Below are 25,762 nucleotides of genomic sequence, written 5' to 3'. Positions count from 1 at the left end.
CGTATCGTGATCTTGGCATAAGGGATGAGAAGAGTGGCATGTGGTGGACAGGTTTGGTAGACCAATAGGAGTACAATTTTTTTTTTTTTGAAAGTCCCATAGAAAATGTTAGGCCTAAGAAAATTTTGAATTCCTCTACAGTTAGTTCTCTCCACTGAAAGGGACAGGCATAACTAGAGCCAGGGTTGCTTACTATGTGCTGCTGTGCGTAGAGGTTGCACTGGGCCACAATGGATGATAGTAAGTCTTCGGTGAAAGCCAAATGAAAAAAATCTAGCATTGAAAAATCATCGGTGTTCACCTGGACACCTGGCTGGGCGGTGAAGGGGGGGATATTTGCTTCTCCGGAATTAGAGGGCAGCCACAGGGGGTGTTGAAGGGCATAGGGAAGGCTGGCATGGCCCCTATTCGAGGTGGACGGCACTGCTCTCGGGACTGCTCTCGGGGTGGACGGCACTGCTCTCGGGGTGGACGGCACTGCTCTCGGGTTGGACGGCACTGCTCTCGAGGTGGACGGCACTGCTCTCAAGGTGGACGGCACTGCGCTGCTGGTAGTAGGCTGCTGCTCCACGCCAGAACGCATTCTTTTCACGGGCACATATTCCTCTTCTGATTCAGTATCAGACCCACTGCTTGTAACGGGTTCATAGGCAGAATCCGAATTGGACAGAGAATCAGAGAGCTCCGCGCTGCTCTCATCGGTTATACTTAGAAGCTGGTAGGCCTCCTCGCTAGTAAAATATTTTTTTGCCATACTGGTGGCTGGTGAGGCTGCACTGGTGGGCACAGGTGGCACTGATGGACACAGGCGGCACTGGTGGACACAGGCGGCACTGGGCACTATAGTGGCTTTGGTTGCACTGGTGTGGCTCTGGTGGCACTGATTAGCACACAGATGGCACTGGTGGGCACACAGATGGCACTGGTGGGCACACAGATGGCACTGGTGGGCACAGGCGGCACTGGTGGGCACAGGCGGCACTGATGTCACTATAGTGGCTTTGGTTGCACTGGTGTGGCTCTGGTGGCACTGACTAGCACACAGATGGCACTGGCGGGCACAGGCGGCACTGGTGGGGCACAGGCGGCACTGGTGGGGCACAGGCGGCACTGATGTGGCACTGATGGGCACAGGTGGCACTGATGGGCACAGGTGTGGCACTGGTGTGCACTGTAGTGGCACTGGTGTGGATCTGGTGTGGATCTGGTGGCACAGGGGTGGCACAGGGGTGGCACAGGTGTGGCACAGGTGGCACAGAGGTGACAGATGGCACAGAGGTGACAGATGGCACTGTTGTGGCACTGCTGATCCCTGTTGTGGCACTGCTGGGCACTGCTGGGGCACTGCTGGGCACTGCTGGGGCACAGCTTGGCACTGTTTTTCCCACTCATTTTAACTATGTAGCTCTCCTCTCCTCTCACGCTGCATCAGTGTGAGGAGAGGAGAGAAGTGAACTTTGCATGACCCATGACATTTTTTGTTTACATTTTGTGATCGCTCCGTCATTGGACGGAGCGATCACGTGGTAAAGGACCGCTGCTATTGGTCCTTTACCGCGATCCGTGTTGCGCCGGGTCCCGTGAACCCGGCGAGCACGGATGTTCCGGTGTGCGCGCCCGAGGGGGCGCGCACGAACAATTCTCCGGGAGGACGTCATATGACGGCCTCCCACAGATAACAAACCGGCCTGTAGCCGTCATTTGGCTATAGGCCAGTTATTAAGTGGTTAAGCAACAAATTGGAGCACTGTCCCTTTAAGGCTAGTTACCTTTCTCTTGCAATTCTCCTCACCTGCACACACGGATTATGCAATCTCATGCATCAAAACATAGTTCATATAACAGATGAACTTACTTGATTGTAGGGATCCCAGATTGTGCCCAAATCAATTCTCCACCACGTGTAAAGGACTAGCGTCAAATGTAGAGCTTTAAGGACACCATCACTCGCTGGTTCTTTTTTTTAAGGGCTTTGTTTGCCCATTTTTATTAAAAGCAAGTTCAGCAAACAAACATAGGTTTCCCTTGCAGGGGTTTTCAGCATTCCTTTTTTTCATCAACAAAATGACATTCAGCCTAGTTGGCTCTCACTTACAGCACTGCTGCTCTGGCCTTACACTCCAGGCCCTTGTCTGTCCCATACAGACTGTTTCACCAACCACCTTGGTGCATATAACTAGCAGCCTCTTGCTGCACTGGCTCTCAAGTGGAGCCCTCCTAACTCCTGGCCAAACCTCCTATCTGCCGGGGTGGAGCTCAGAACCATGGTCAGGTTGTTACTAAAAGCCCAGCACACACCTAACCAATTAGTATGCTGGCTGTTCTCAAAATCAGGACCCAGAGCTCCAGGTCCCAAAGTGGACTTTTCAAAACACTGAGGAAACTGAGAGGCCAGTTTCCTCCTCATGTTATAAGCTCCCTGGAGCCCCTCAACGCATCCGGTTGAGAATTCTGGGTCTCAACCTTCTTCTAGACCCTGGCAGGGCAACGCTCTGCCACAATATATATACTAGACTGTCTGTAAGTACATATACACTGTGGTGGCGATTTTGAAATATAATATTTATATCAAAGAGCTTAAAAGAAAGCCATTGTGAGGGGGCGTGGCGATCGAGCGCTAAGATGGACGCTTGAGCTGAGAGCTCCGTTCGCCACTGGAGAGAACAACCCTATAGCAACTCCATTGGTGACATATTTCCACATAAACCTATCTACAACGCAGTGTAGACACCTTCGCTTCTACCGAAGATGCCAAAAAACAGAAAGAATCAACAACCGCCGCGGAAACTTCCGAACCTTTTCAAAGCGCGCGGAATCACACAAAATGGCGCCGGATCGTGCGTGACTGAAACTCAGGAGCAGGCCTCGTACCAACTTCACCTCCGAACGACTTCCCTCAGTGATCCCTCCTCAGGGACGAATAGCCCAACGACTAGAAGCCCAGCCAAACAAAGGCAACGGATATCTTCTCCAGACGTAAACCGAGCGGACCGTGACATGGAGGTAAGCGGTTCTGCTCCTGTAGGCCGTGCTATACATCCACCGGCATCTGACCTGATTGCGGCCTACCCCACATCCGATCAACCGGTCTCAGATACAGTCCTTAAGGAGATGCTGATGTCACTCAAAGCCTCCATACAAGCTGACCTCACTGTAGAAGTCACTAACTGCCATAGGGAAGTATTGGCCCTAGGTAATAGAGTGGATCAAGTGGAGCGCAACATGGGGGAATGCACAACTTCCTTCAATACTTTAGTAGAGGCCCACAAGTCCCATGATGAAGAGATAGCATGGCTAAAGAGTAAAGTTGCAGACCTCGAGGACCGCTCTAGGAGGTGCAATATTAAAATCAGAGGTGTTCCTGAAGCCATACCTCCAAACCAATTACTGCAGTATGTACACACGCTATTCTCCACCATTATCCCTACATTATCTCCTCAAGAACTGACCATTGACAGGATTCACAGAATCCCCAAGCCAGCATTTCTCCCTGAAGGTACCCCTCGGGATGTTTTGCTCAAGATGCATTATTATCATATCAAGGAACAAATTATGACTGCGTTTCGTACTCGGGGCAACAACCTATCTCAATATGCTGAATTGATCCTCCTCCCTGACCTATCAAGGCATACTCTGCAATTGCGCCGAAACTTAGCGACCATCACTAAGGCCCTGCGCAACCACAATATACCACACAAATGGCGTTACCCAGCAAAATTGTCCATCTCATATGATGGTACCACGCACACAGTTACCACTTTAGCTGAAGGTATCGCACTCTTGCGTCAATGGGGCATACTTCCACAACAAAGCCCTCTGGAACCACTTGCAACACAATTACGCCCTATTCCTGATGAGTGGCAAGTAGTTTCGCGCAGACGAGCCCCCAAAAATGTCACTGATGGCAGTAAATAATCACACACCGTTGACAAATATGTTCTCTCCCTGGGCACAAGGATTTCTTCATCTCTCCTTGTTCTTACCCCTGACATTTGTCATTTTTGCAGCTTTGTTTGCATATGGATCGCTTATATGATTCTATTTTTATTATTCTATACGTTATTGTTTATTTTTGTGGTTACACCCTTTGTTCCATTAGCACTGGACCTACACATGATGGACCCTTCATCTCCTGTCCTACTACATTTCTAAATACCATGGCAGCATCTCTTCTATCAATCTCATGGAGATCAGATGTCTCTAATAATTCTCGAAGGATTCTGTGAGTACACCTACACATTTTTTTTCCTACCTGAAATATGACCATTACTTTTGTTTCCATTAATGCCAGAGGCCTCAACCACCCCGTGAAACGCTACTCGCTGTGGACCGAAGCTCAGAAACTAAAGGCGGATATTCTATGTGTACAGGAAACTCATTTTCAACAGGACAACCATCCCAAATGTACACACAAAAACTACCCACATATATTCCTGGCAAATAACCCGAATAAAAAAAGCGGAGGTGTCCTTCTTGCCATCCGTGACACGGTCTCCTTCCATCTCAAGAAATCCATCACAGCCGACAATGGTCGCTATATTATTCTCCAGTGTGATATTAACTCTAAACCGTACACCATTGTATCCTTATACGCCCCAAACACCCGACAGATTAGGTTTTTGAATAGACTAATCCGTAAAATACAACCTATCCAATACGGTAGTCTCATTATTGGTGGCGATTTTAACCTCATTGTCGACCCACAACTTGACACTTCTAATGTCAAACGTAACAACAACACCTGCCTAAATACGGTCCTACATTCTGAAAAACTGTACGACGTATGGAGATGCACACATGGCAACGAGAAAGACTTTACCTTCTTCTCCCATGTACATGGGTCTTATTCCAGAATAGACTTCTTTTTATCAGATCAATGGACCTTACAAAATGTTTCATCCTCTGAGATATATGATATTACGTGGTCTGACCATTCTGCCATATCACTTTCTATTCATGAGAAGGGTGTCTCCCCCTCGTCACCCATCTGGCGCTGCAGTGTTAGATTACTACAGGACCCCGGTACCAAGGAACTGATTTCTCAAAACCTTAAAACATATTTCCAACAAAATGAACATTCAGTAGAGAGTCCCTTCACACTCTGGAACGCCCACAAAGCGTTTATTAGAGGCATCCTTATCCAGCTAGGAGCTAGAGCTAAAAAGAAGTATACTGCAACAATAGACTCCATTACTTCCGATATCCACAATTTAGAAACCCTCAATAAAGCATCTCCCTCTCACCAGCGGACTACTCAAATAACCTCACTTAGAGAAAAATTGAGAGATCATTTGGCCCAAAACTATGATTTCTACCTTAGACGCTTGAAGTTACGTACCTATGCCTGTGCAAATAGAGCAGGCAAATATCTTGCCAATAGGATTAGAGCAATACGCACCAAAACTAGGATTTCCCACCTGATACACCCTACATCCCTTTATAAAATCATCAATCCTCAGGAAATCGCAAACCACTTTGCACAATATTACAGTGAGCTTTACAACCTTAGCACTGACCCCCACACTCCTTAACCCACTATTCCCAAAATACAGCATTTCCTCAAAGATTTAGATCTCCCTAAACTCTCCGAACCACAGCTTGAATTGCTGAATTCACCATTCACAAGCCATGAAATAACATCAGTCATTACTTCACTCCCTCATGGGAAATCCCCCGGTCCTGATGGACTAAATAATGAATATTTTAAAACCTTTTCCACTATTCTTTCCCCATATCTCCAAAAGATGTTCACACGGGCGGCACACTCAGCATCCTTTCCAAATGAAATGTTAAAAGCATACGTGACCACCATACCCAAACCTGGCAAAGATCCCACTACTCCTAGTAATTTTAGACCTATTTCTCTCCTAAACACGGATATAAAGATCTACGCCAAACTTATCGCCCTTAGACTATCAGAGTTTATGCCTTCCTTAATTAAAAACGACCAGATGGGCTTCATCAGGGGGAGACAAACTTCTGATGCTACAAGACGTATTATTAACATTGTTCATTATGCTAATTTAACTAAAACTCCTTCTCTGCTGCTCTCCATAGACGCAGAGAAGGCGTTTGATAGGGTGGAGTGGTGTTATATGAAAGAAGTTCTCCAAAAATTTGGCTTTCACGGTCTCATCTTCAACGCACTGTTGGCTTTATATTCCAACCCATCCGCCCAAGTCTTAACAACTGGAATGTTTTCCACACCATTCCCTATTTCCAATGGCACCCGTCAGGGGTGTCCACTATCCCCAACCATTTTTAACCTTATGATAGAACCTCTGGCGGAGGCCATTAGATCCCAGGCCGATATTACTGGACACGTGTTAGGAACTCATAACCACGTTATCAATTTGTTTGCTGATGACGTTGTCCTGATGCTGACAAACCCATCCAGATCTCTCCCCTTAGTCCATGACACTTTGAAAAAATTTGGTGAGATTTCGTACTATAAAGTTAATTTTGCTAAATCATTGATTCTAGATTTAATAATTGACAAACATATCAAACTCCAACTTCAAACCACCCTTCCGTATGTATGGAAAGAGGATAGCATACCCTACTTAGGTATAAAAATCACCAATTCCACGAAAACCCTAGTCTCTGTCAACATAAAGCCTCTGCTTCTAAAGATAGATGAAACGCTTAAATGCATAGCCAAAACTGAACTTTCCTGGATGGGTAGACTGGCAGCGTGTAAGATGTTAGTTCTTCCTCTCATATTGTATATGTTCAGATCCATACCTATACCTATCCCAACCCATTTCCTTAAGACCTTGTCTACTACTCTGTGGAAATTCATATGGAATGGTAAAAAAGCTTGTTGCTCTCCTAGTAACCTGATCCTGAATAACCGAGTAGGTGGAGTAGGACTAATTGACGTTTATGATTATTTGTGGGCATCTAGACTGGACCAACTCCAACACTGGTTCAAAGCTATAGATTCACCACCTTCGGTTGAGCTGGAAAGGCATATGGCCCCAATGCCAGATCTAGTGGCACTACTTGTGAGTGATGTCTGGAAACCCTGGGCTCTCCATTCCATGGCTCCCACCCTCATAGCCTCCCTACAGGCATGGAGGTTCTTCCTACATCATACCCATAAATCTCAAAATGCTGTGGAATACAAATTTCCGCTTAGCCTGCTCGAGCATAAAATCCCTATGCTGTCCCTAAAACAGTTCCCCAACCACGGTATCCATACCATCCAAGACCTATTGTCTAATGGTACAGCTCTTTCCAGCACACAGATTATGGCTCAATACGATCTCCACAACAAGTACCAGTTTACATGTATCCAAGTGGCACATTTTCTAAAACGTAACCCTCCCCCTACTATAACAATGCCATCCAGTGTATGGAACTTCTTAACTCGCGAACGCCCCACCAGGAAAGGCATTTCGCTTTTCTACTCCCTTCTACATGATAAACAATCCTTTGTGAAAACAAAATCGATTGATAAATGGGAGGCGGATTTGGGGAAAACATTTACAGATGATCAGTGGACAACTACATTTCGGGAAATCCAAAAAGCCTCCCGTTCTATTAACCATTGGGCAATGACCATTAGAATTATTAACAGGTGGCAATACACACCGTGTAGACTGGCAACATTTTCTCCATCTGCCCAAAGTACATGTTGGAGAAATTGTGAACAGCTAGGACATCTACTACACATGTTTTGGGAGTGCCCCAATTTGGTTAGTTACTGGAACCAAGTGTTCCAACTAATAACATCGCTCACGGGTATTGTCACTCGCCCCAACCCATCCCTAGGGATTTTACATATGGGTATTGAACAATTTCCACATGATATGCGGATTGTTATTTCCAACATCCTTCTTTCTGCTAGATCCATGATATTACAACATTGGAAAACTGCCATGACGGTAAACATCTCTGACCTAATTAGAAGAGTGAATCAACACCACACTATAGAGCGTGCTCTTGCTATAAATACATTGAAGTGCGATCTATTTGATAAGCAATGGAAAATTTGGACCAACAAATATAAGAATTCTGTGAACTAGATCTTAATCCTGATAAGATATATTCTGTGTAGTAACCAGTATTTGCATTACTGTTTGTGTAACCACATACAAACCACATATCCATTTCTTTCTCGTTTTTTTTTTCTTGTTTCTTTTTGTTTCTTTTTTTTTTTTTTTTTTCTACTTTCTTCCCTACCCTTTCTTCCCCTCTCCCCTCTTCCCTCCCTCTATTGCATTGACTGTTAATTACAACTGTAAAAGTTAACATGTCCTGTACCACTTGCCTTTGTATATCCTTTATAAAACAATAAAACTGTATTGATATAAAAAAAAAAAAAGAAAGCCATTGTGAGGACCAATTAACTTACTATGCCCTGTTTTGGATATATATATATGTGTAACATGTATACTAGAAAATTTACTGTTCTTGGTATCTCAAACACACAAACCTGTTGGTCTGCTGTTTGTATAGTATCTAAGTTACCCTATTGTTCACAGAGATGGCCATTTCAGATATAGTGCCTCTTTTAAATGCTAATTTATGTTGTATCAAAGAGGGCTGACGGTTGTAAATCCAGAGATAATTAAACAGGTCTTAAGTAGGAAATGGCAGGGTCAGAGATCAAAGGAAGTTGCTCATAAAGGCATCGGAAGTTTGATGCTTAACTGGGCTTGAAATTATAACCAATCAGAGTGTGAGCCATCCTGAACCAATCAGCATGTAGACTTGAGAATCGGCCAATCAGAGGTTGATGCAAACTCAGAGCCAATGGGTGCGTTCCATCTTCTGATTGGCCCGGAATGCATATAAAATAGGGCTAGAATTAGCTTATAGCTCTCTTGATTTCTAGACCATGGAAGGCGACCAGAAGTCCGTGTAACGTATACTCGTCTCTCTCTCTCTCTCTCTCTCTCTCTCTCTCTCTCTCTCTCTCTCTCTCTCTCTCCTTTTTTTATTATGTCTCTTCTATTTCTAATTATTTCTTTCTTAGGACTTATCTTGAAATATTGATAAATATATTGAAAGTGTATGTCTGTTGTAACCATATGACCTAAATCATCTTGGCAGCCTAAGCAACACTGTACTTGTAACATCACTTGAGTTATATGATAAGTTCTAATTATTCTAAAGTTTCTTTTCTGTATAAATAAAGGTAATTGTTTATCTTTTCGCACTGTTATCGTTCATTTTTATTCTTATGTAGACAAAGGTTTAATCACTTATTTCTTGTATCGTTATTCATTTAAGTGAGATATAAAATAGCCACAACAGATGGTGCCCCTGTGTGAGGAAGCTTAACGTTTGTATGTGGAGGACAAGACAAACTCCAGAAACGGTAAGAATTTGATGTCATTGTATGTCTGTCTTCCCTGTAGGACCATCAAACTAACAAGCTTCTTTTGAACATTGTTTATATTTATATAACCTTTTGTCTGTACTAATACTTTAATGAGACTGATTTTGAATAATGTGGATATATAAAATGAAATTGTACGTGCGAATAATGGTGAAATTTGGAATCTTTGAGAAAAGCATATGTGCCTCTTTCAAAAAGCAATTTCAGTTGACCCTTTGAATGAGATTAGGACAACCATTGTCATGGGGACACACACCGGTGAACATAGAGCTGTGTTTCCGTTTGTGCAACTCCAGAGTTGGGACTGGTGCTATTGAAATCAATGGGCTGTGACTTGTAATGCGACTTTGTGTCCAAAGTCGCATGGCAAGTTGCATTAGTGGAAACAGAGCCTAAGTCGCACGGAATGATCTTGTGTGTATAAATTGGGGCTGCAACTGACGATTGTGTTCATAATCGATTGGTTGGGCGATTATTTTTCCAATTAATTGGCTGATAGCCTTGGGGGAAAGCATGGTGTATGACTTGGTTAACCAGTTGCCGACCGCCGCACGCCGATGTACGTCGGTAGAATGGCACGGGCAGGCATAAGGACATACATGTACGTCCCTTGCCTCCCGCGGGTCGGGGGCCCGATCGGGCCCCCGCCCGGTGCCTGCGGCGGTCGGTATTCGTTCGGGAGCGAACCCGGACGAGGGGACGGCCATTCATTCATGGCCACCCCCTCGCGATCGCTCCCGACGAATAGAAATCCCCGGTGACATCACTTCCTCTCCTGTAATGTAAACACAGGAGAGGAAGTGATGTATTCTCTCCTCCGTGTCGGTATTTTTCGTTCCGACACGGAGGAGAGCGGATCGGTGAGTTGCACCAACACTCTACACACACAGTAGAACATGCCAGGCACACTCACACCCCCCCTTTACCCCCCGATCACCCCCCCAATTACCCCTGCCCCCCCCAGTCACAGTGACACCAATGTCATTTTTTTTTGCATTGGTGTCATTTGTGACTGTAATAACTGTTAGGGCAGTTAGAGTTAGCCCCCTTTAGTTCTAATGTACCCCCCTAACCCCCCCAATAAAGGTTTAACCCCGTGATCACCCCCCGTCGCCAGTGTCACTAAGGCTGGGTTCACATTGCAGCGGTTTATGAGAACGAATGTGATTCGCACCGCACTGCAGTGCAAATCACATCCGATCTCTGTGCGATTCGAGTTCAGCCATTCGCCGCACCCGCCGCACCCGCCACACCCGCCGCACTCGCCGCAAATTCGCACGGGACCCTTTTTTTGGCCCGCAGCAGAATCGGATCGCATGGGTGTTCACACCATGCGATCCGAGTTTGCAGATCGCACTGCGATATGCGAACTGATCTGGGGGTGTCAGTAACATTTCACTGACACTCCCAGCAGTTCGCATAGGGCAGTGTGAACTGCCGCCGGGAGGCATGCGATGCGGGAACCCGCCGCGGATTCGCGGCGTTTCCGCATCGCTCCAGTGTGAACCCAGCCTAATAAGCGATCATTTTTCTGATCGCCGTATTAGTGTCACAGGTGACGCTAGTTAGGCAGGTAGGTATTTAGGTTCGCCGCAGCTTTTTATAGCGCCAGGGACCCCCATATACTACCGCATAAAGCCCCCTGATTGCCCCCTAGTTAACCCTTTCACCAGTGATCACCATATAACTGTTACAGGTGACGCTGGTTGGTTAGTTATTTTTTTATAGTTTCAGGGCACCCGCCATTTATTACCTAATAAAGGTTTAACCCCCTGATCACCCGGCGGGTGTCATTTGTGACTAATAACTGTTAGGGCAGTTAGGGTTAGCCCCCTTTAGTTCTAAGGTACCCCCCTAACCCCCCCAATAAAGGTTTAACCCCGTGATCACCCCCCGTCGCCAGTGTCACTAAGGCTGGGTTCACATTGCAGCGGTTTATGAGAACGGATGTGATTCGCACCGCACTGCAGTGCAAATCACATCCGATCTCTGTGCGATTCGAGTTCAGCCATTCGCCGCACCCGCCGCACCCGCCGCAAATTCGCACGGGACCCTTTTTTTGGCCCGCAGCAGAATCGGATCGCATGGGTGTTCACACCATGCGATCCGAGTTTGCAGATCGCACTGCGATATGCGAACTGATCTGGGGGTGTCAGTAACATTTCACTGACACTCCCAGCAGTTCGCATAGGGCAGTGTGAACTGCCGCCGGGAGGCATGCGATGCGGGAACCCGCCGCGCATTCGTGGCGTTCCCGCATCGCTCCAGTGTGAACCCAGCCTAATAAGCGATCGTTTTTCTGATCGCTGTATTAGTGTCACAGGTGACGCTAGTTAGGCAGGTAGGTATTTAGGTTCGCTGCAGCTTTTTATAGCGCCAGGGACCCCCATATACTACCGCATAAAGCCCCCTAATTGCCCCCTAGTTAACCCTTTCACCAGTGATCACCATATAACTGTTACAGGTGACGCTGGTTGGTTAGTTATTTTTTTATAGTTTCAGGGCACCCGCCATTTATTACCTAGTCTCACTAGTGTACCCCTAAATTTAGGGGTGTCTACTTTCCAAAATGGGGTCATTTGGGGGGGTTTGTGCCATCTTGGCATTTTATGGCCTTCAAAACTGTAACGCCCTTAGAAAGCCTGAAGGCGGTGCTTGGTTTTCGGGGCCCCGTACGCGGCTAGGCTCCCAAAAAGTCCCACATATGTGGTATCCCCGTACTCAGGAGAAGCAGCAGAATTTATTTTGGGGTGTCATTTCACATATGCCCATGGCATGCGTGAGCAATATATCATTTAGTGACAACTTTGTGAAAAAAAAAAAAAAAAAAAAAAAGTTTGTAATTTTCCCGCAACTTGTGGCAAAATATAAAATATTCCATGGACTCAACATGCCTCTCAGCAAATAGCTTGGGGTGTCTACTTTCTAAAATGGGGTCATTTGTGGGGGTTTTGTGCCATCTTGGCATTTTATGGCCTTCAAAACTGTAATAGGTAGTGAGAAGTGAACTCAAAAATTTACGCCCTTAGAAAGCCTGAAGGCGGTGCTTGGTTTTCGGGGCCCCGTACGCGGCTAGGCTCCCAAAAAGTCCCACATATGTGGTATCCCCGTACTCAGGAGAAGCAGCAGAATTTATTTTGGGGTGTCATTTCACATATGCCCATAGCATGTGTGAGCAATATATCATTTAGTGACAACTTTGTTAAAAAAAAAAAAAAAAAAAAAAAGTTTGTAATTTTCCCGCAACTTGTGGCAAAATATAAAATATTCCATGAACTCAACATGCCTCTCAGCAAATAGCTTGGGGTGTCTACTTTCTAAAATGGGGTCATTTGTGGGGGTTTAGTGCCATCTTGGCATTTTATGGCCTTCAAAACTGTAATAGGTAGTGAGAAGTGAACTCAAAAATTTACGCCCTTAGAAAGCCTGAAGGCGGTGCTTGGTTTTCGGGGCCCCGTACGCGGCTAGGCTCCCAAAAAGTCCCACATATGTGGTATCCCCATACTCAGGAGAAGCAGCAGAATTTATTTTGGGGTGTCATTTCACATACGCCCATAGCATGTGTGAGCAATATATCATTTAGTGACAACTTTGTGTAAAAAAAAAAAAAACATTTTTTTTTTGTCATTATTCAATCGCTTGAGGCAAAAAAATAAAATATTCAATGGGCTCAACATGCCTCTTATCAATTTCCTTAGGGGGTCTACTTTCCAAAATGGGGTAATTTGGGGGGGTTTTGTACTGCCCTGCCATTTTAGCACCTCAAGAATTGAGATAGGCAGTCGTAAACTAAAAGCTGCGTAAATTCCAGAAAACGTACCTTAGTTTGTAGATGTGACAACTTTTGCGCAAACCAATAAATATACAATTATTGACTTTTTTTTTACCAAAGACATGTGGCTGAATACATTTTGGCCTAAATGTATGACTAAAATTGAGTTTATTGGATTTTTCTAATAACAAAAAGTAGAAAATATCATTTTTTTTCAAAATTTGCGGTCTTTTTACGTTTATATCGCAAAAAATAAAAATCGCAGAGGCAATCAAATACCATCAAAAGAAAGCTCTATTTGTGGGAAGAAAAGGACGCAAATTTTGTTTGGGTACAACATTGCATGACCGCGCAATTACCAGTTAAAGCAGCGCAGTGCCAAAGTGTAAAAAGACCTCTGGTCATTTACCAGCAAAATGGTCCGGTCTGAAAGTGGTTAATATGTGGGATTTGAAGTAAGAGGCGGTTTGTTCTTAAATATTTCTATGCAGTGGTGAATGTAAATAACCATCTATATGGTTAGGGAACAGAGTGGCAGACAGAGGATGTATACTGTGTTTACTGTTTAATTCTTCCGTCAAGAAGGATGTCATTTTGGGAGCGTTCGGTTAATTTGTTTTGACCGTTGATGGGGTCGGATCAATGTTTGTTTTCAACTACAGTGATGGGAAGATTTGGAGATAATAGGGAACTTCTTGGTCAAAGGAATTTTTTTTTTTTTTTGGCGGTGTGTGTGGTTTTCGTTCAGAAATTACGTTGATTTTAAAAACAGGATGTTAAAAACAAGTTAAATTTCAAACATTCAGCGAATGTACATGGATTTTTTCGTCAATGTTTTCTCGCCTGAGAGTTGATATGTGTGGCCAGCATGGAGCTTGGTGCAGGCCTATGCAGTTTGCTTTTGATCTGTTTCTGCAGTGCTTTTTGCTGTGCGTTTTTGATTTTCATGCATGCGATTTTGCTGCGATTGCAGTTTGTTGTAGGTCAGATTGGAGGACACGGCTTGCTGCAGGGGCGCATTGCATGCTTTTTGGCAGCCTCTCCATTAAAGTGTGTTGAACCAAAAAGGCACCTTTTTGCGTTGAGGGAGGATTCCCTGACCCTTTCCAGGTATACTGCGGCTGAAGAGAGCATAGATGTGAATGTGTCTCATGGGAAGCCATGTAGGTGAACGGTGGTGCTTTTCTGCAGGAAGCACCAGAGGGACAGGGGACATGGATGTGAGCCAGGTCTAGGACATTTGTTAACATAATGGTGTTGAGAAGGCTAGGGACGGCCCTTTGTGGTGCAGGAGGAGCAGATAGTCACTAATATAAGGGGTTAATTTGTACTGTAGATCTGTGAAAGTGTTGTTTTTTTGTACAATAGAGGGCTCGATTTTGATTCTTTAACCCCATTATGTTACTGGCCGATGGATCGATCTGTGAAGGTATTAGTCAATTGATTTCATGGCCGATTGGTTGTCGATGGTAAGCTTTGTAATTAGACCTGTAAACATTGTAAATGCTACAATTCATATTGAAATTAGGTGTGCCTCAGTGAATGGCCTCCTGTACTACAAGCATCAGGGTTCTGATTATTAATTGAGATAAAAGAAGTAATAGCCCTTCATTAAGCATTTCTTTTAAAATACTTCAGAAAAGTCCACGGGGGAGATTGAACTACTATAGTTGGGAAAATCTCCAGGCTAATTTTTTTGAAGGACTATAGTCAGAACAGGGAACATTCGGAGTAGTACGCTAGCAGCCCGCACAGGCCGTGTACAATAATCGGAGATGCGGGGCCGGTTATAGTGATAAAGGCGCAAACCATAACCGCTCCAAAAAAGTAACGCGCCGGGTTCTCTGTACGCAGAGCCCGAGGAAAAAAAAAAAAAAAACTGTTCTGACAAGTAGTGAAGAAAAAAGCAGCAACGGTGACAGGGGCGGGGCCTGTCAACCCAATTCTTGGCCAGAGATTAGCTACCTCTGGGGTAAAGACAACCTGTAAAAAGGTTGGGGGAATCAAGGTCCATCGTCCATAAAGGATGGGTAATCAAATCACTTCAAAGAGGGTGTCTAACCGTGGGTACATTCGGAGTAGTACGCTAGCAGCTCGCACAGGCCGTGTACAATAATCGGAGATGCGGGGCCGGTTATAGTGATAAAGGCGCAAACTATAACCGCTCTGAATTTAAAGCGCCGGGTTCTCTGTACGCAGAACCCGAGAAACCCTACCACGTGACCCCAAAGGAAGAGAGGATAGATAAATATGGGCCTTGGGTTATATATGCAAGATTGGGATCATTGGACTGTAAAGAGGTATTGTAAGAAACTTAATGTACGGGAAGATCTGTACCGTGCTCATCACACTAAGATGACACGGCCATAGGACTTCAGCTGCCCAGGAGATAACAGAGCAAGGGATTTGGGTATGTCTGAATTCAGGGGGACATCCTCCACACTTAAGGTATGTACCAACAATGTTCCATCCCTGGTGTTTCTGCAAGAATAAATCTCGGGAAGGTAAGAGTTTTTTATTGCCCCCATACAGGCGGAGAAGGGGCGAATGAAATGGGATGGATCTCGGAAAGAATTTCAAACTTACCAAACAGATGTTATGGGTTTAACAAGAAGTACAGGTTCTGATAGAAAACATGTTAATAGGTGTGATATCTAGAGGTCGTCTTCGACCTAATTGTGTGAGTGTGGGGGTGTGGAGTATGCAATACTGATGTGTCCTGTGAAGTTTGTTCACAGCTGCTGACAGCCCATTCAAATGACCCCCCTTCTTTCTGACCAGGTCAGTGAGAATGTAAAGCAAACTGTATTGACATGCAAATGACCTGAGCCAAGACGTGTACTAATGAATTGAAAAGGTGTATTTACTAAATTGTGTTTGTGTTCCAGAAAAGACAGTTCTGCGAGAGAAGATGTTAGCCCTAAAAGGTTTATTACAAGTTGCTAATTTTTTTCTCTCTCACCATGGTGAATACATTTTTTTGGGGGGAATTATTGGTATACCATAAAACAAAAATCCACGTGGTATTAATATGTACTAACTAATACATATTAATGAGTTGAGCTCAACAATTTTTTGGGTATTTTAAAAAAAGTGCACTATTTTTGTAATGTAATGTGATGTATATTGGTTTCACATGCTAATGTCTTATCACAGGTATATAACCAGTTTTTTTCAGGCAAGAAAAATGTAATTGGTGTTTTTATCCCTCAGATTCAATAATTGGGTTTCCTGGCTTACAGAACAAAGAATATCACCATCACCATAGACAATTTTTTTCTTTTTCCTGGTTTCAGCACCGATATCTAGTGGGTGCTTCTATTTGTTAGCCCAATCAGCTGTGTCTCGGACTACCTGAGTGTGTGTGGTATGTTCTGATCCAACATGTATGAAGCTCTGGTATGAATGAGTTTCTTTGCACCACTGATTAGCCATGTTGATACTTGTAGTTCCATGGATTTAACTGGTAAGGGTCAGCAATTAGATGTTATCTCACAAGACTTGTGTTAAAGACTGCTTCACCCCCCCTGCTGTCATTGTAATTAGTTACACACCCAGCCAGTGCTTTCTTTGAAAGTGTAGCTCTTTGCCTTAGGCTACAGTATGTTAATGTGCCTAGCTATCTGGGTGTCCCCAAGTGTAGTTCACAACTGTTTCCTTCTGTGTCACCATGCAATCCTATTTTCTCCTAGAATTTCCTGTTTGTCTGCTTTCATTTGGCTATTTGTTATCAATTACCTAATGAATATTGGTGTGTTTCAAGGAACACCGGTCGGCTTGTGTACCTACTACTGTTCAATGATCTCAGCGCCTTAGTCCTGCAAAGGATTTTTCTTTGCCTGTTGGCAAGTTGTGTCGGGTAGCAACAGTTCCTCGAGCTGGATATACATTATGCAATTTTTATTCTCCAATTTCCTTGCATGCGATTTACCTGCAGATGTGTAGTTTGCATACTATATGCCAGATTGCATACAAGTTGAAAGTGTATAGGTCTGGCCCTGTATTGTATAGTTTGGGTTCAGTCTGGAGAAAAGTTTTGCAGGAAGTTTGTATGGGGTGCTCCCCACTCTTGGCTGTTCCAATTACCCCCACTTTGGTTATATGGGTGGGCATGCTGTATTCTCATCAGTTAATACCTATCAGTGTCCTCCCTGTCCTAGTGTACCTTAACTAGTGGTCTATGGTCTGCGTGCCAAGAAGACCAGTGCTCCAATGTTGCACTGTGCCACTGTCATTCATGGGAGTCCGGTCTAAAGAGTGTGGACAGTTTGTTTTGTATCAGCGAAGGATAACATGGTCTGATTACCAAATTGATAAAGGAGGGAGAAGGTGTACCTGTTGGCAGGTGGTTTCAATTCGGGTACTCAGAACATTTCCCATACTTAGGATAAAAGAGAGGGTTAAGGGAGACTGCCTTCGGAGTTGGAGGTGGGGCACTGGGTACCTTATAACACTACGGAGCTGGAGATACTCTGGACCACATTGGGAGGTCTTGTGCTACATATCAGGGAAGGGGTTAGTAAAACCAACTCACTCTGTCCAGCATCACTTTGCAAGGATAGGCAGGCAGGGGGTAGTAATGAGTCGTAATAGATTGGTTGATGACTCCGTTCCAGGATCATGAAAAAAAAATCTAACTTGCACTGTTCGCATCCTTAATGGCAGGGATGGAACGTTGTGCAGATATTGTGGTCAATCTGGGTGCTATCCTATCAGACTGTACTGTGTTACACCCTGGAGTCCATCTTGTTCTGATGGTTTGAGTCTGGACAGCCTCAGATGACTGGTACTGATGAGTGCTGGAGAAAGGAAGGTGTTTATCCTATCAGACTCTACTGTGTTACACCCTGGAGTCCATCTTGTTCTGATGGTTTGAGTCTGGACAGCCTCAGATGACTGGTACTGATGAGTGCTGGAGAAAGGAAGGTGTTTATCCTATCAGACTCTACTGTGTTACACCCTGGAGTCCATCTTGTTCTGATGGTTTGAGTCTGGACAGCCTCAGATGACTGGTACTGATGAGTGCTGGAGAAAGGAAGGTGTTGTTCTATGGGAAAAGACAACAATACTGGCACAGGAGGGGGATCAGGTCCAATGGAGGCCGGGGTAGTGTCCCAACTGGCCTAAACAAAGTTAAAAATAATCGAGACCTGAGACAAGGGTATTGGTGCTGGTATTGAATGTCCAGTGATGCCCTATATGCTGCTATACAGGTTGAACTGTTCTCAGCATGGTACACTACCTCAGGGAGTCTATTGCACATCTTCCCCTGTTCTGGTAATAGATATAGCAGGGACACAAGGGCGGACCCCTTTTACTCCAGAGAAAAGGTTTTATAAAAAAAAACTGACATCCCCTATTGAAACTTCCATTGGGATTCGGGAGGAGTTAAAAGTTGGGTAGTTGGGTGGTTTGGGGCAACAGAATTTAGATTTAAATTTAGTGCCAACAGTCTGTGCAGGGCGTAAATAGAAGGGCCCTGATCAAGGGGTTAATGATCTAAGGAGAAGAGGGTGGTACAAAAATAATAGCGGCTGGGAATAAGGAGCTGGCTGAGGTAACATTTTAGGTGGAGGCGGGGTAGGCTTCCCGTAATAAAAGTTTTTTTAGGGATCACCTAGTGGTGGTCAGGGTAGGTGCTGGCTGGACATACGGGGATGGTGGAGTTCCAGAGGTTCTGGAGCGATCTTGATGTTGAGCATGGGAGGAGGTAACAAGAGAGCTTGAAATCAGGATGTCTTAGGAGTGAAGTGGATGATTTGGGTGAGCTCACAATCAAAAGAGGTGAATCTAAATATATCCAACTAAGGTTTCTTAATGGGAAAAGTTTATTAGGGCCACAGCTTTTAGTAAACTCCACCCTGTTGCTGTTCTGTTGTGGGTAGCTATTAAGAGACTGATGTAGAGTATTGTCGCATTTAAAAGAGGACCCTTGAACTATATTTGTTTTTCTCTTTTTGTTATTGTGGGAAAAAGCCTCTAAGAAAATTTGAGCAACAAACTGCAGTCGGGTTTGACTAAATTCTAAAAGTTTTTTGGCAACCATTGTTTTATTCTCTCCTTTTTTAATATTCTTTTTGTACCGGACTTGTAAATTTTTTGTGACAGTGATCCGGTTCACCTGTTGATCACTAATATGGGAGAGGAGCCACCTATTTTTATTCTTTTGTTCCTCTTTTTAATTTTTTGCTAAGTTGCTGCGGTAACAATGTATAATTTTTCAGGGCACTTTGTAATAATTTTTCAGGACAGTTATATATTGTTCGGTTGGGTTTTTATGAATGCAGATTCAATGTTCTTTGACATCTGGGTTGAAGTAGCATTAAACCTGTATGTGTTTTTATTCTTTTTGTTTATTTTATTTTCTTGTTCCTACTTTCTTTATTTCATATTCTTATCTTTAATTACTTTAAGGGATGATACCAGTCAATTAGCTGATAATGTTCTTCTATATCTTTAAAAGTAAAATGTATTAGTCTTCTGGAACTCTTGTTGGAATAGCAGAGATGAGCTGTAAATTGGAAGGCTTTACCATTTCTGCCTTACTTAATGTAACTCTACTTCCTGGTTTAACCTGAGCACCGCGAGCAGGTGTGGTGAACCCAGGGACCTGGCAATAACAGGCAGTGTTGACTATCCCTACCATCAAGGGCCATGGATGATACTGGCTGTTGCTTGGACTCTATTTCCTGTGGGGAGCCCACTATACTCGTCCACATTGCACCCCTTATAAGTATTAAGTCTCAATGGCCAACCCGCTGCTCCTGTCTGGCATTCCTCCACTATCTGTACACTGACATTCTACCTTTTTTGTTGTTTTTTTTGTATTCATGCACGACTGTCCGGAGGCTCGCCCAACCACCACCACTGGAAGACAACCTTGAGACAAGTCATCTCTTGAGACAAATGTGCAACAAATAGGACTCTCCTGAACTGCCCTTCACCATGCTGAAAAGTGCTGTCTCGTGGTCCGATCCAATTGGAGCAACCGTTACAGGACCAGATATGTCAGGATCCCGCTCTCAATGTTGGAGTTTCGCTCTTCCAAGGCAGAGGGGCAATGAAACATTGCAGTACAGACACTCATGGTTTGGATGTGAAGTCTCAAGGGCACCAGGATTTCTTTTGGCTGTCTCAAGCCTACATGGAGGAGTTGCGGCGTGTTCAAGAAAGACAGAGGAGGCCGTGGTGGTGGGGAAGGATTGGGGCTTCTGGGCTGTTGTGGGTGGGTACAAAATCACTGAACCAGGGTGGCAGTTCAAGAATGAACTTCAGGGGGAACTGTGGTGGCGATTTTGAAATATAATATTTATATCAAAGAGCTTAAAAGAAAGCCATTGTGAGGACCAATTAACTTACTATGCCCTGTTTTGGATATATATATATGTGTAACATGTATACTAGAAAATTTACTGTTCTTGGTATCTCAAACACACAAACCTGTTGGTCTGCTGTTTGTATAGTATCTAAGTTACCCTATTGTTCACAGAGATGGCCATTTCAGATATAGTGCCTCTTTTAAATGCTAATTTATGTTGTATCAAAGAGGGCTGACGGTTGTAAATCCAGAGATAATTAAACCGGTCTTAAGTCGGAACTGGCAGGGTCAGAGATCAAAGGAAGTTGCTCATAAAGGCATCGGAAGTTTGATGCTTAACTGGGCTTGAAATTATAACCAATCAGAGTGTGAGCCATCCTGAACCAATCAGCATGTAGACTTGAGAATCGGCCAATCAGAGGTTGATGCAAACTCAGAGCCAATGGGTGCGTTCCATCTTCTGATTGGCCCGGAATGCATATAAAATAGGGCTAGAATTAGCTTATAGCTCTCTTGATTTCTAGACCATGGAAGGCGACCGGAAGTCCGTGTAACGTATACTCGTCTCTCTCTCTCTCTCTCTCTCTCTCTCTCTCTCTCTCTCTCTCTCTCTCCTTTTTTTATTATGTCTCTTCTATTTCTAATTATTTCTTTCTTAGGACTTATCTTGAAATATTGATAAATATATTGAAAGTGTATGTCTGTTGTAACCATATGACCTAAATCATCTTGGCAGCCTAAGCAACACTGTACTTGTAACATCACTTGAGTTATATGATAAGTTCTAATTATTCTAAAGTTTCTTTTCTGTATAAATAAAGGTAATTGTTTATCTTTTCGCACTGTTATCGTTCATTTTTATTCTTATGTAGACAAAGGTTTAATCACTTATTTCTTGTATCGTTATTCATTTAAGTGAGATATAAAATAGCCATAACAACACTGCCCAAAGTACATTATAAATAGGACACTACGGAATGCACTGTAGATAAAGGCTACACTAGATTCTTATATATATATATATATGTTGGATTGAATTCATATAATACTTCTGGTATTTGTTCATGATTGAGATAGCCACATAGCCTCAGTTGAATGAAGCACATGAAAGCTTTGTAATCAGAAGAACAATAGCTTGGCTCAGACCCACCTGCTGTGATATGTGTGATTGCAGGCTTCAAAGGGAATAAGAGTGAGCTAGACAGCCCATGGTTAATGGAGACACTGATCATAGTGGACAATACAGCATGCTTCCTGAAGAATGGGCATACATGTGAAGGATTACCTCTTGGTGAAATCTATTGGATGGAAGGCAAATGGGGGTGGCTACGAGTGGTCGTGTATGTTTGAAAGAAAAGGCTCACATACAGACAATGCTCTCTCTCTGTTTGCTGCAAGAGCTTGCCATGTGTTTCTGTTGACAGGATGATTCGGCCATCTCGAGGCCTAATCTGGGTGATGGCTCCGGCCTAATCCTCATGGTGAAGGCCCTCTCCTGGTCTGAGCCTAGCAGATGCAGCAAAGCCTCACGGAGGACCGTATGGTAAGTATCTTTCATATTCTTGTATTATATGTTCTGATTGTAAGCTTTGTGATCTTGTAATGTCTTTTTAATACTTTGTTAGCTTTCCTAATTTCTTGGCAAATAAATAGGATAGTGTTTTACTAGCAGCAGTGTGTGCGTTTTCATAAATAACTTTGTATCAGTGTGCCTAGCAGGGTTTTATAAACTAGATAACTATGGGAAGAGACGAGTTAATAATAGGTTGTATGGATCAGTTACTTCAAATGGCACCCCAGATAGCATGTGGCAATCCTAAAAGCCGCATAGAACTTACAGGACAGAAGTGCTCAGATACAAGACAGCTGATAATGCCACAATAAGTGTGGTGAGTCTTTTCTATGGATAGGCAAAAGTTGAATTGTTTTGAATGATATCAGGTAAAAGTGGTAACAAATTAAGAATATTGAATGCTGGAAGAGCGATTTGGTTTTTTTTGTGAGTCGTAAGAGCTAACGATAATTGAGTTTGGTTTAGTACTCAATGCAGTGTTGGAACGTTAGTACAAATAGAAGTGTGTATTGTGTTGATTGTATGGTTGTGAAATGGAACTTGTGTATACATATGTTAAAAAGTATGCCTCTGCCAGTTATCATTCATGTGTAGATGAAACTCTTGAAAGCCAGTCTAAGGTTCTATTATCTCAGTGTCAGCAGCATAATAGTAGATTATCGGGTAAACAGCCTAAAAAAGTTAAGAAAGAAAAGTTGGCTAATGAAATTGCAGTTTTGCTCAGAATTAAATTCATATCTGAGCAAATGGGGGGGAAGGGGGAAGTAGAGAGGAGACGTCTCGGTGAGGACATAGCGAAAGTCAGTGAAAACCTTTTAAAGATTGCAACAGCCTCCAGTAATGAGATGGATGAATTGCGGGCAAAAGCAGGAGGTTTGTCAGAGAGAAACAGTGAGCTACAAGTAAAGCTTCACAGGTACAGCATGGACTGTGATATGAAGAGCAAACTTTTAGAGTCATTGCGAATAAAGTTGTCAGAGATGGAAGAGTTGGTTATGTCTTTAGAAAGAGAATTAGCAAATGTACGCTCCCAGCTTCTTACTACACAGAAAGTTGTGGTATCGCTCAATGAGCACAAAGGAACATGCCAATTGGCCGATATCTGCACAATCAATGAGGAGAAGGACCGTGATGAAACACAGTCTGCTATGGCACCTATAGCTTCAAGGCAGAATGAGAGTTTGATTACAATCCAAGAGAGACTTACTTTGCGCAAGATTTTGGGTGAATTTAATGCCCTGGAATCACCAATGAGTCTGTCCAATAAATTTGAAGCTCTAGTAGTTAAATTCCATTTGAGTAATGAGGATGCATACTCTCTTCTGAAAGCATGGCTAGCAGGACCTTTGGTAGGCCAGTTATCGGCACAAGTTAATGATAACGTAGCAGATGCAGAGGTGCGGAGGAAAGAGTTGCAGCGTATTGTGGACAGTCGTGATAATGGTATGAGTGATTTGCAACAAATGAAATTTAGGAGAGGAGATGACCCAATTTTGTTCTGCAGTGAGTATCTTGCATTGTATATGAAAGTGTTCAACTGTCCTGACTTATTGAAGGACGATGCAAGTTTCATATACTCAATGGCCAATAAGTGTTATGTAAGCTATCCCACTAGAATGGCTCTGAGGAATTCTAGATCCTACCAAAATTTGGTCAATATCCTCCGAGACTTCTGTCAAGAGTCCAGGGAAAGGGAGTATGGGTCAAAGGCAGATGTATCCGTAATAAGCAGAGGTAAAGGAAGGCAGAGAAAGTTCAGACATTGTAAATGGAATGGGCATAGACATAGATTTCATAAAGCCCTTAAAATTGCTAGCATGGAACAGGAAACCCCAGAAGTACAGGTATCTACAATGAAACCCCCACCCAGGACAGGGACAGCGTAATTCAAACACCTGATATGAAAGATAGCAGCCGGGACAGATTACACAGTTCTGAAGGAGAGATAAGAAATGACAATCCACACCCTAAGCACAGCCAGCAACAAGACTGGATGAACATTCCAATATTTGCCCCCTGGGCTAATCTACCATTCTGGCTTGTATGTAGTTGGACGCAAATTGCATTGCCATTTTTCCTGAGTAATATGGCAACTGTATTGCAATGGGAAAGGCTTTGGGGACTTAAAAAGTCAATTGTCATGATAATTGTGCGTAATCACTGTCTTTGTATTTCTTTTCCAGAGACCATGGAAGAAGTTAAAAGGCTTTAGATACTAACATTTGTGTTTGTTTGCAGGTCTGTCAAAGTGAGAACAACAGTGGGAAAATATAGCAGAACAGGGGTTAGGTTATTGTAAATGCATAATAGATTATCACATGGTACCATGAGCTTATTAGTTAGTAATTGTTTGCAAACAATGAAAACTAAATAGTACTAAAGAGTTACAAATGAAGCTACAATGTTGTGATGAGATACATATGCTTTCTTTGTTTGTTTTTTTGTTTTTCCCATTAACTAATTATCTTTCAGATCGGAATGAGCACTCTTCTCAGGAGAAAAGTCAATGGATGTTGTTAACTAAAAGTTGAGTGTTTGTCATTGTTTTATGGTGGTTGTCTTGTCCTGTTGTTTGTGTGATAATGGCCAGATTTTTTAATTTTTTTTCTACATTTTTTTTTTTTTGTGATATTTGTTTAGTCATCTATTTTATTTTTATTTTTGTTCAGGTGGAAAAATTAGTATGTTTTGTCCACCTGAAAGGGGGGTAATTGACAATGCCCTCAGTTAGCAGCTGGAAACCATTCTAAGCCTCTGGAGCTTTGTGTTTTTTTTTCTTTGTTTTATTTTCATTCAGGTCGAAAAGAATTCCAAAAGGTTTAGGCTTTGTCCACCTGAAAGGGGTAGTGCATACATCGTAAAGATAAAGATAAATGCATTGTCCTCTTAGCTTGTAAAATTTGAATTTTTTGAGAAGCAACACTGACGTTCGTTGAAAAATGTTTTGATCATAACATGGGGATCCATTTTAGAGTGGGTTCAGCCTAAAGAGGTCATGGTTGTTTAGATAGTTGGGTCAGAGTTGCAGAAGCCAGAAATACTAAGTTCCTGGGTTCTAAGGAGGGAACTATAGGTAAACATGGTAAACGAGCAGATGTTATGGATAAGAATTTGATTCTCCTCTTTTTTTTTTACTTCCAGAATCCTGGTGGAGCGAGGTTTCTGGAGCAGGGATGACAGATGATCATCCGGTAGGCAGTTTGTATGTGCCACACCACAAATTTGTTCTGATAACATCAGGAGAGAAGAAAAGGAAAAACTGAAAGATTCAGATTAATACTTGTTTTTTCTTATGGACAATTTGGTGCTAATGCTGAATCTGAAACAACAGAACTTGTGAAACATTTTTGCTGAAGTCTCTCCTGATGAATGCAAACATGTTATTAATACATGTGCAATGGGTTGGAGGTTGGGGAAGAATTATGACACATCCAATCCGTTAGAACATGAAAATGTAAAATATGTGTTTTTTTTTGTTGGAAGGAGGAATTGAAAGAAGAAAGGTTTTAATGTATGACGTGTATTGATGTAACCGAGTTAATATGGTGCAGGTACCCAGGAGGCAGGTTGGCACTTATGCATAATAATGTAGCTGTTGGCCAGACTAAAGGGTGCCAGGTGACACATCAAGGGGGTGAAAACTTCCTTGTAGGGGTGGTGTCTCAATCCTAGCGGTCCTAGAGAGAAGCTTTCGGTTAATGGACATGTGGGACACCAGAACTAGACATGGGGAAGATATGCCTGATTGGT

General features: G+C 43.2%; 1 protein-coding gene across 1 annotated transcript; it reads left to right on the top strand.

Annotated features, from left to right (window-relative positions):
- The first annotated feature begins 22,545 nt into the window (after positions 1-22,545).
- Positions 22,546-24,723, top strand: LOC143975865 (posterior protein-like). The gene is given in 3 exon segments (XM_077478421.1): positions 22,546-23,838; positions 23,841-24,107; positions 24,682-24,723. Coding segments are annotated over 3 exon segments (1,602 nt in total).
- Positions 24,724-25,762: the final 1,039 nt, after the last annotated feature.

The sequence above is a fragment of the Lithobates pipiens genome, unplaced genomic scaffold (genome assembly GCF_037356315.1).
Source record: "Lithobates pipiens isolate NorthernLeopardFrog02 unplaced genomic scaffold, aLitPip1_a1.2 Scaffold_13, whole genome shotgun sequence".
In the NCBI taxonomy this organism is placed as follows: Eukaryota; Metazoa; Chordata; class Amphibia; order Anura; family Ranidae; genus Lithobates; species Lithobates pipiens.
This window is presented reverse-complemented; position numbering and strand designations above follow the sequence as displayed.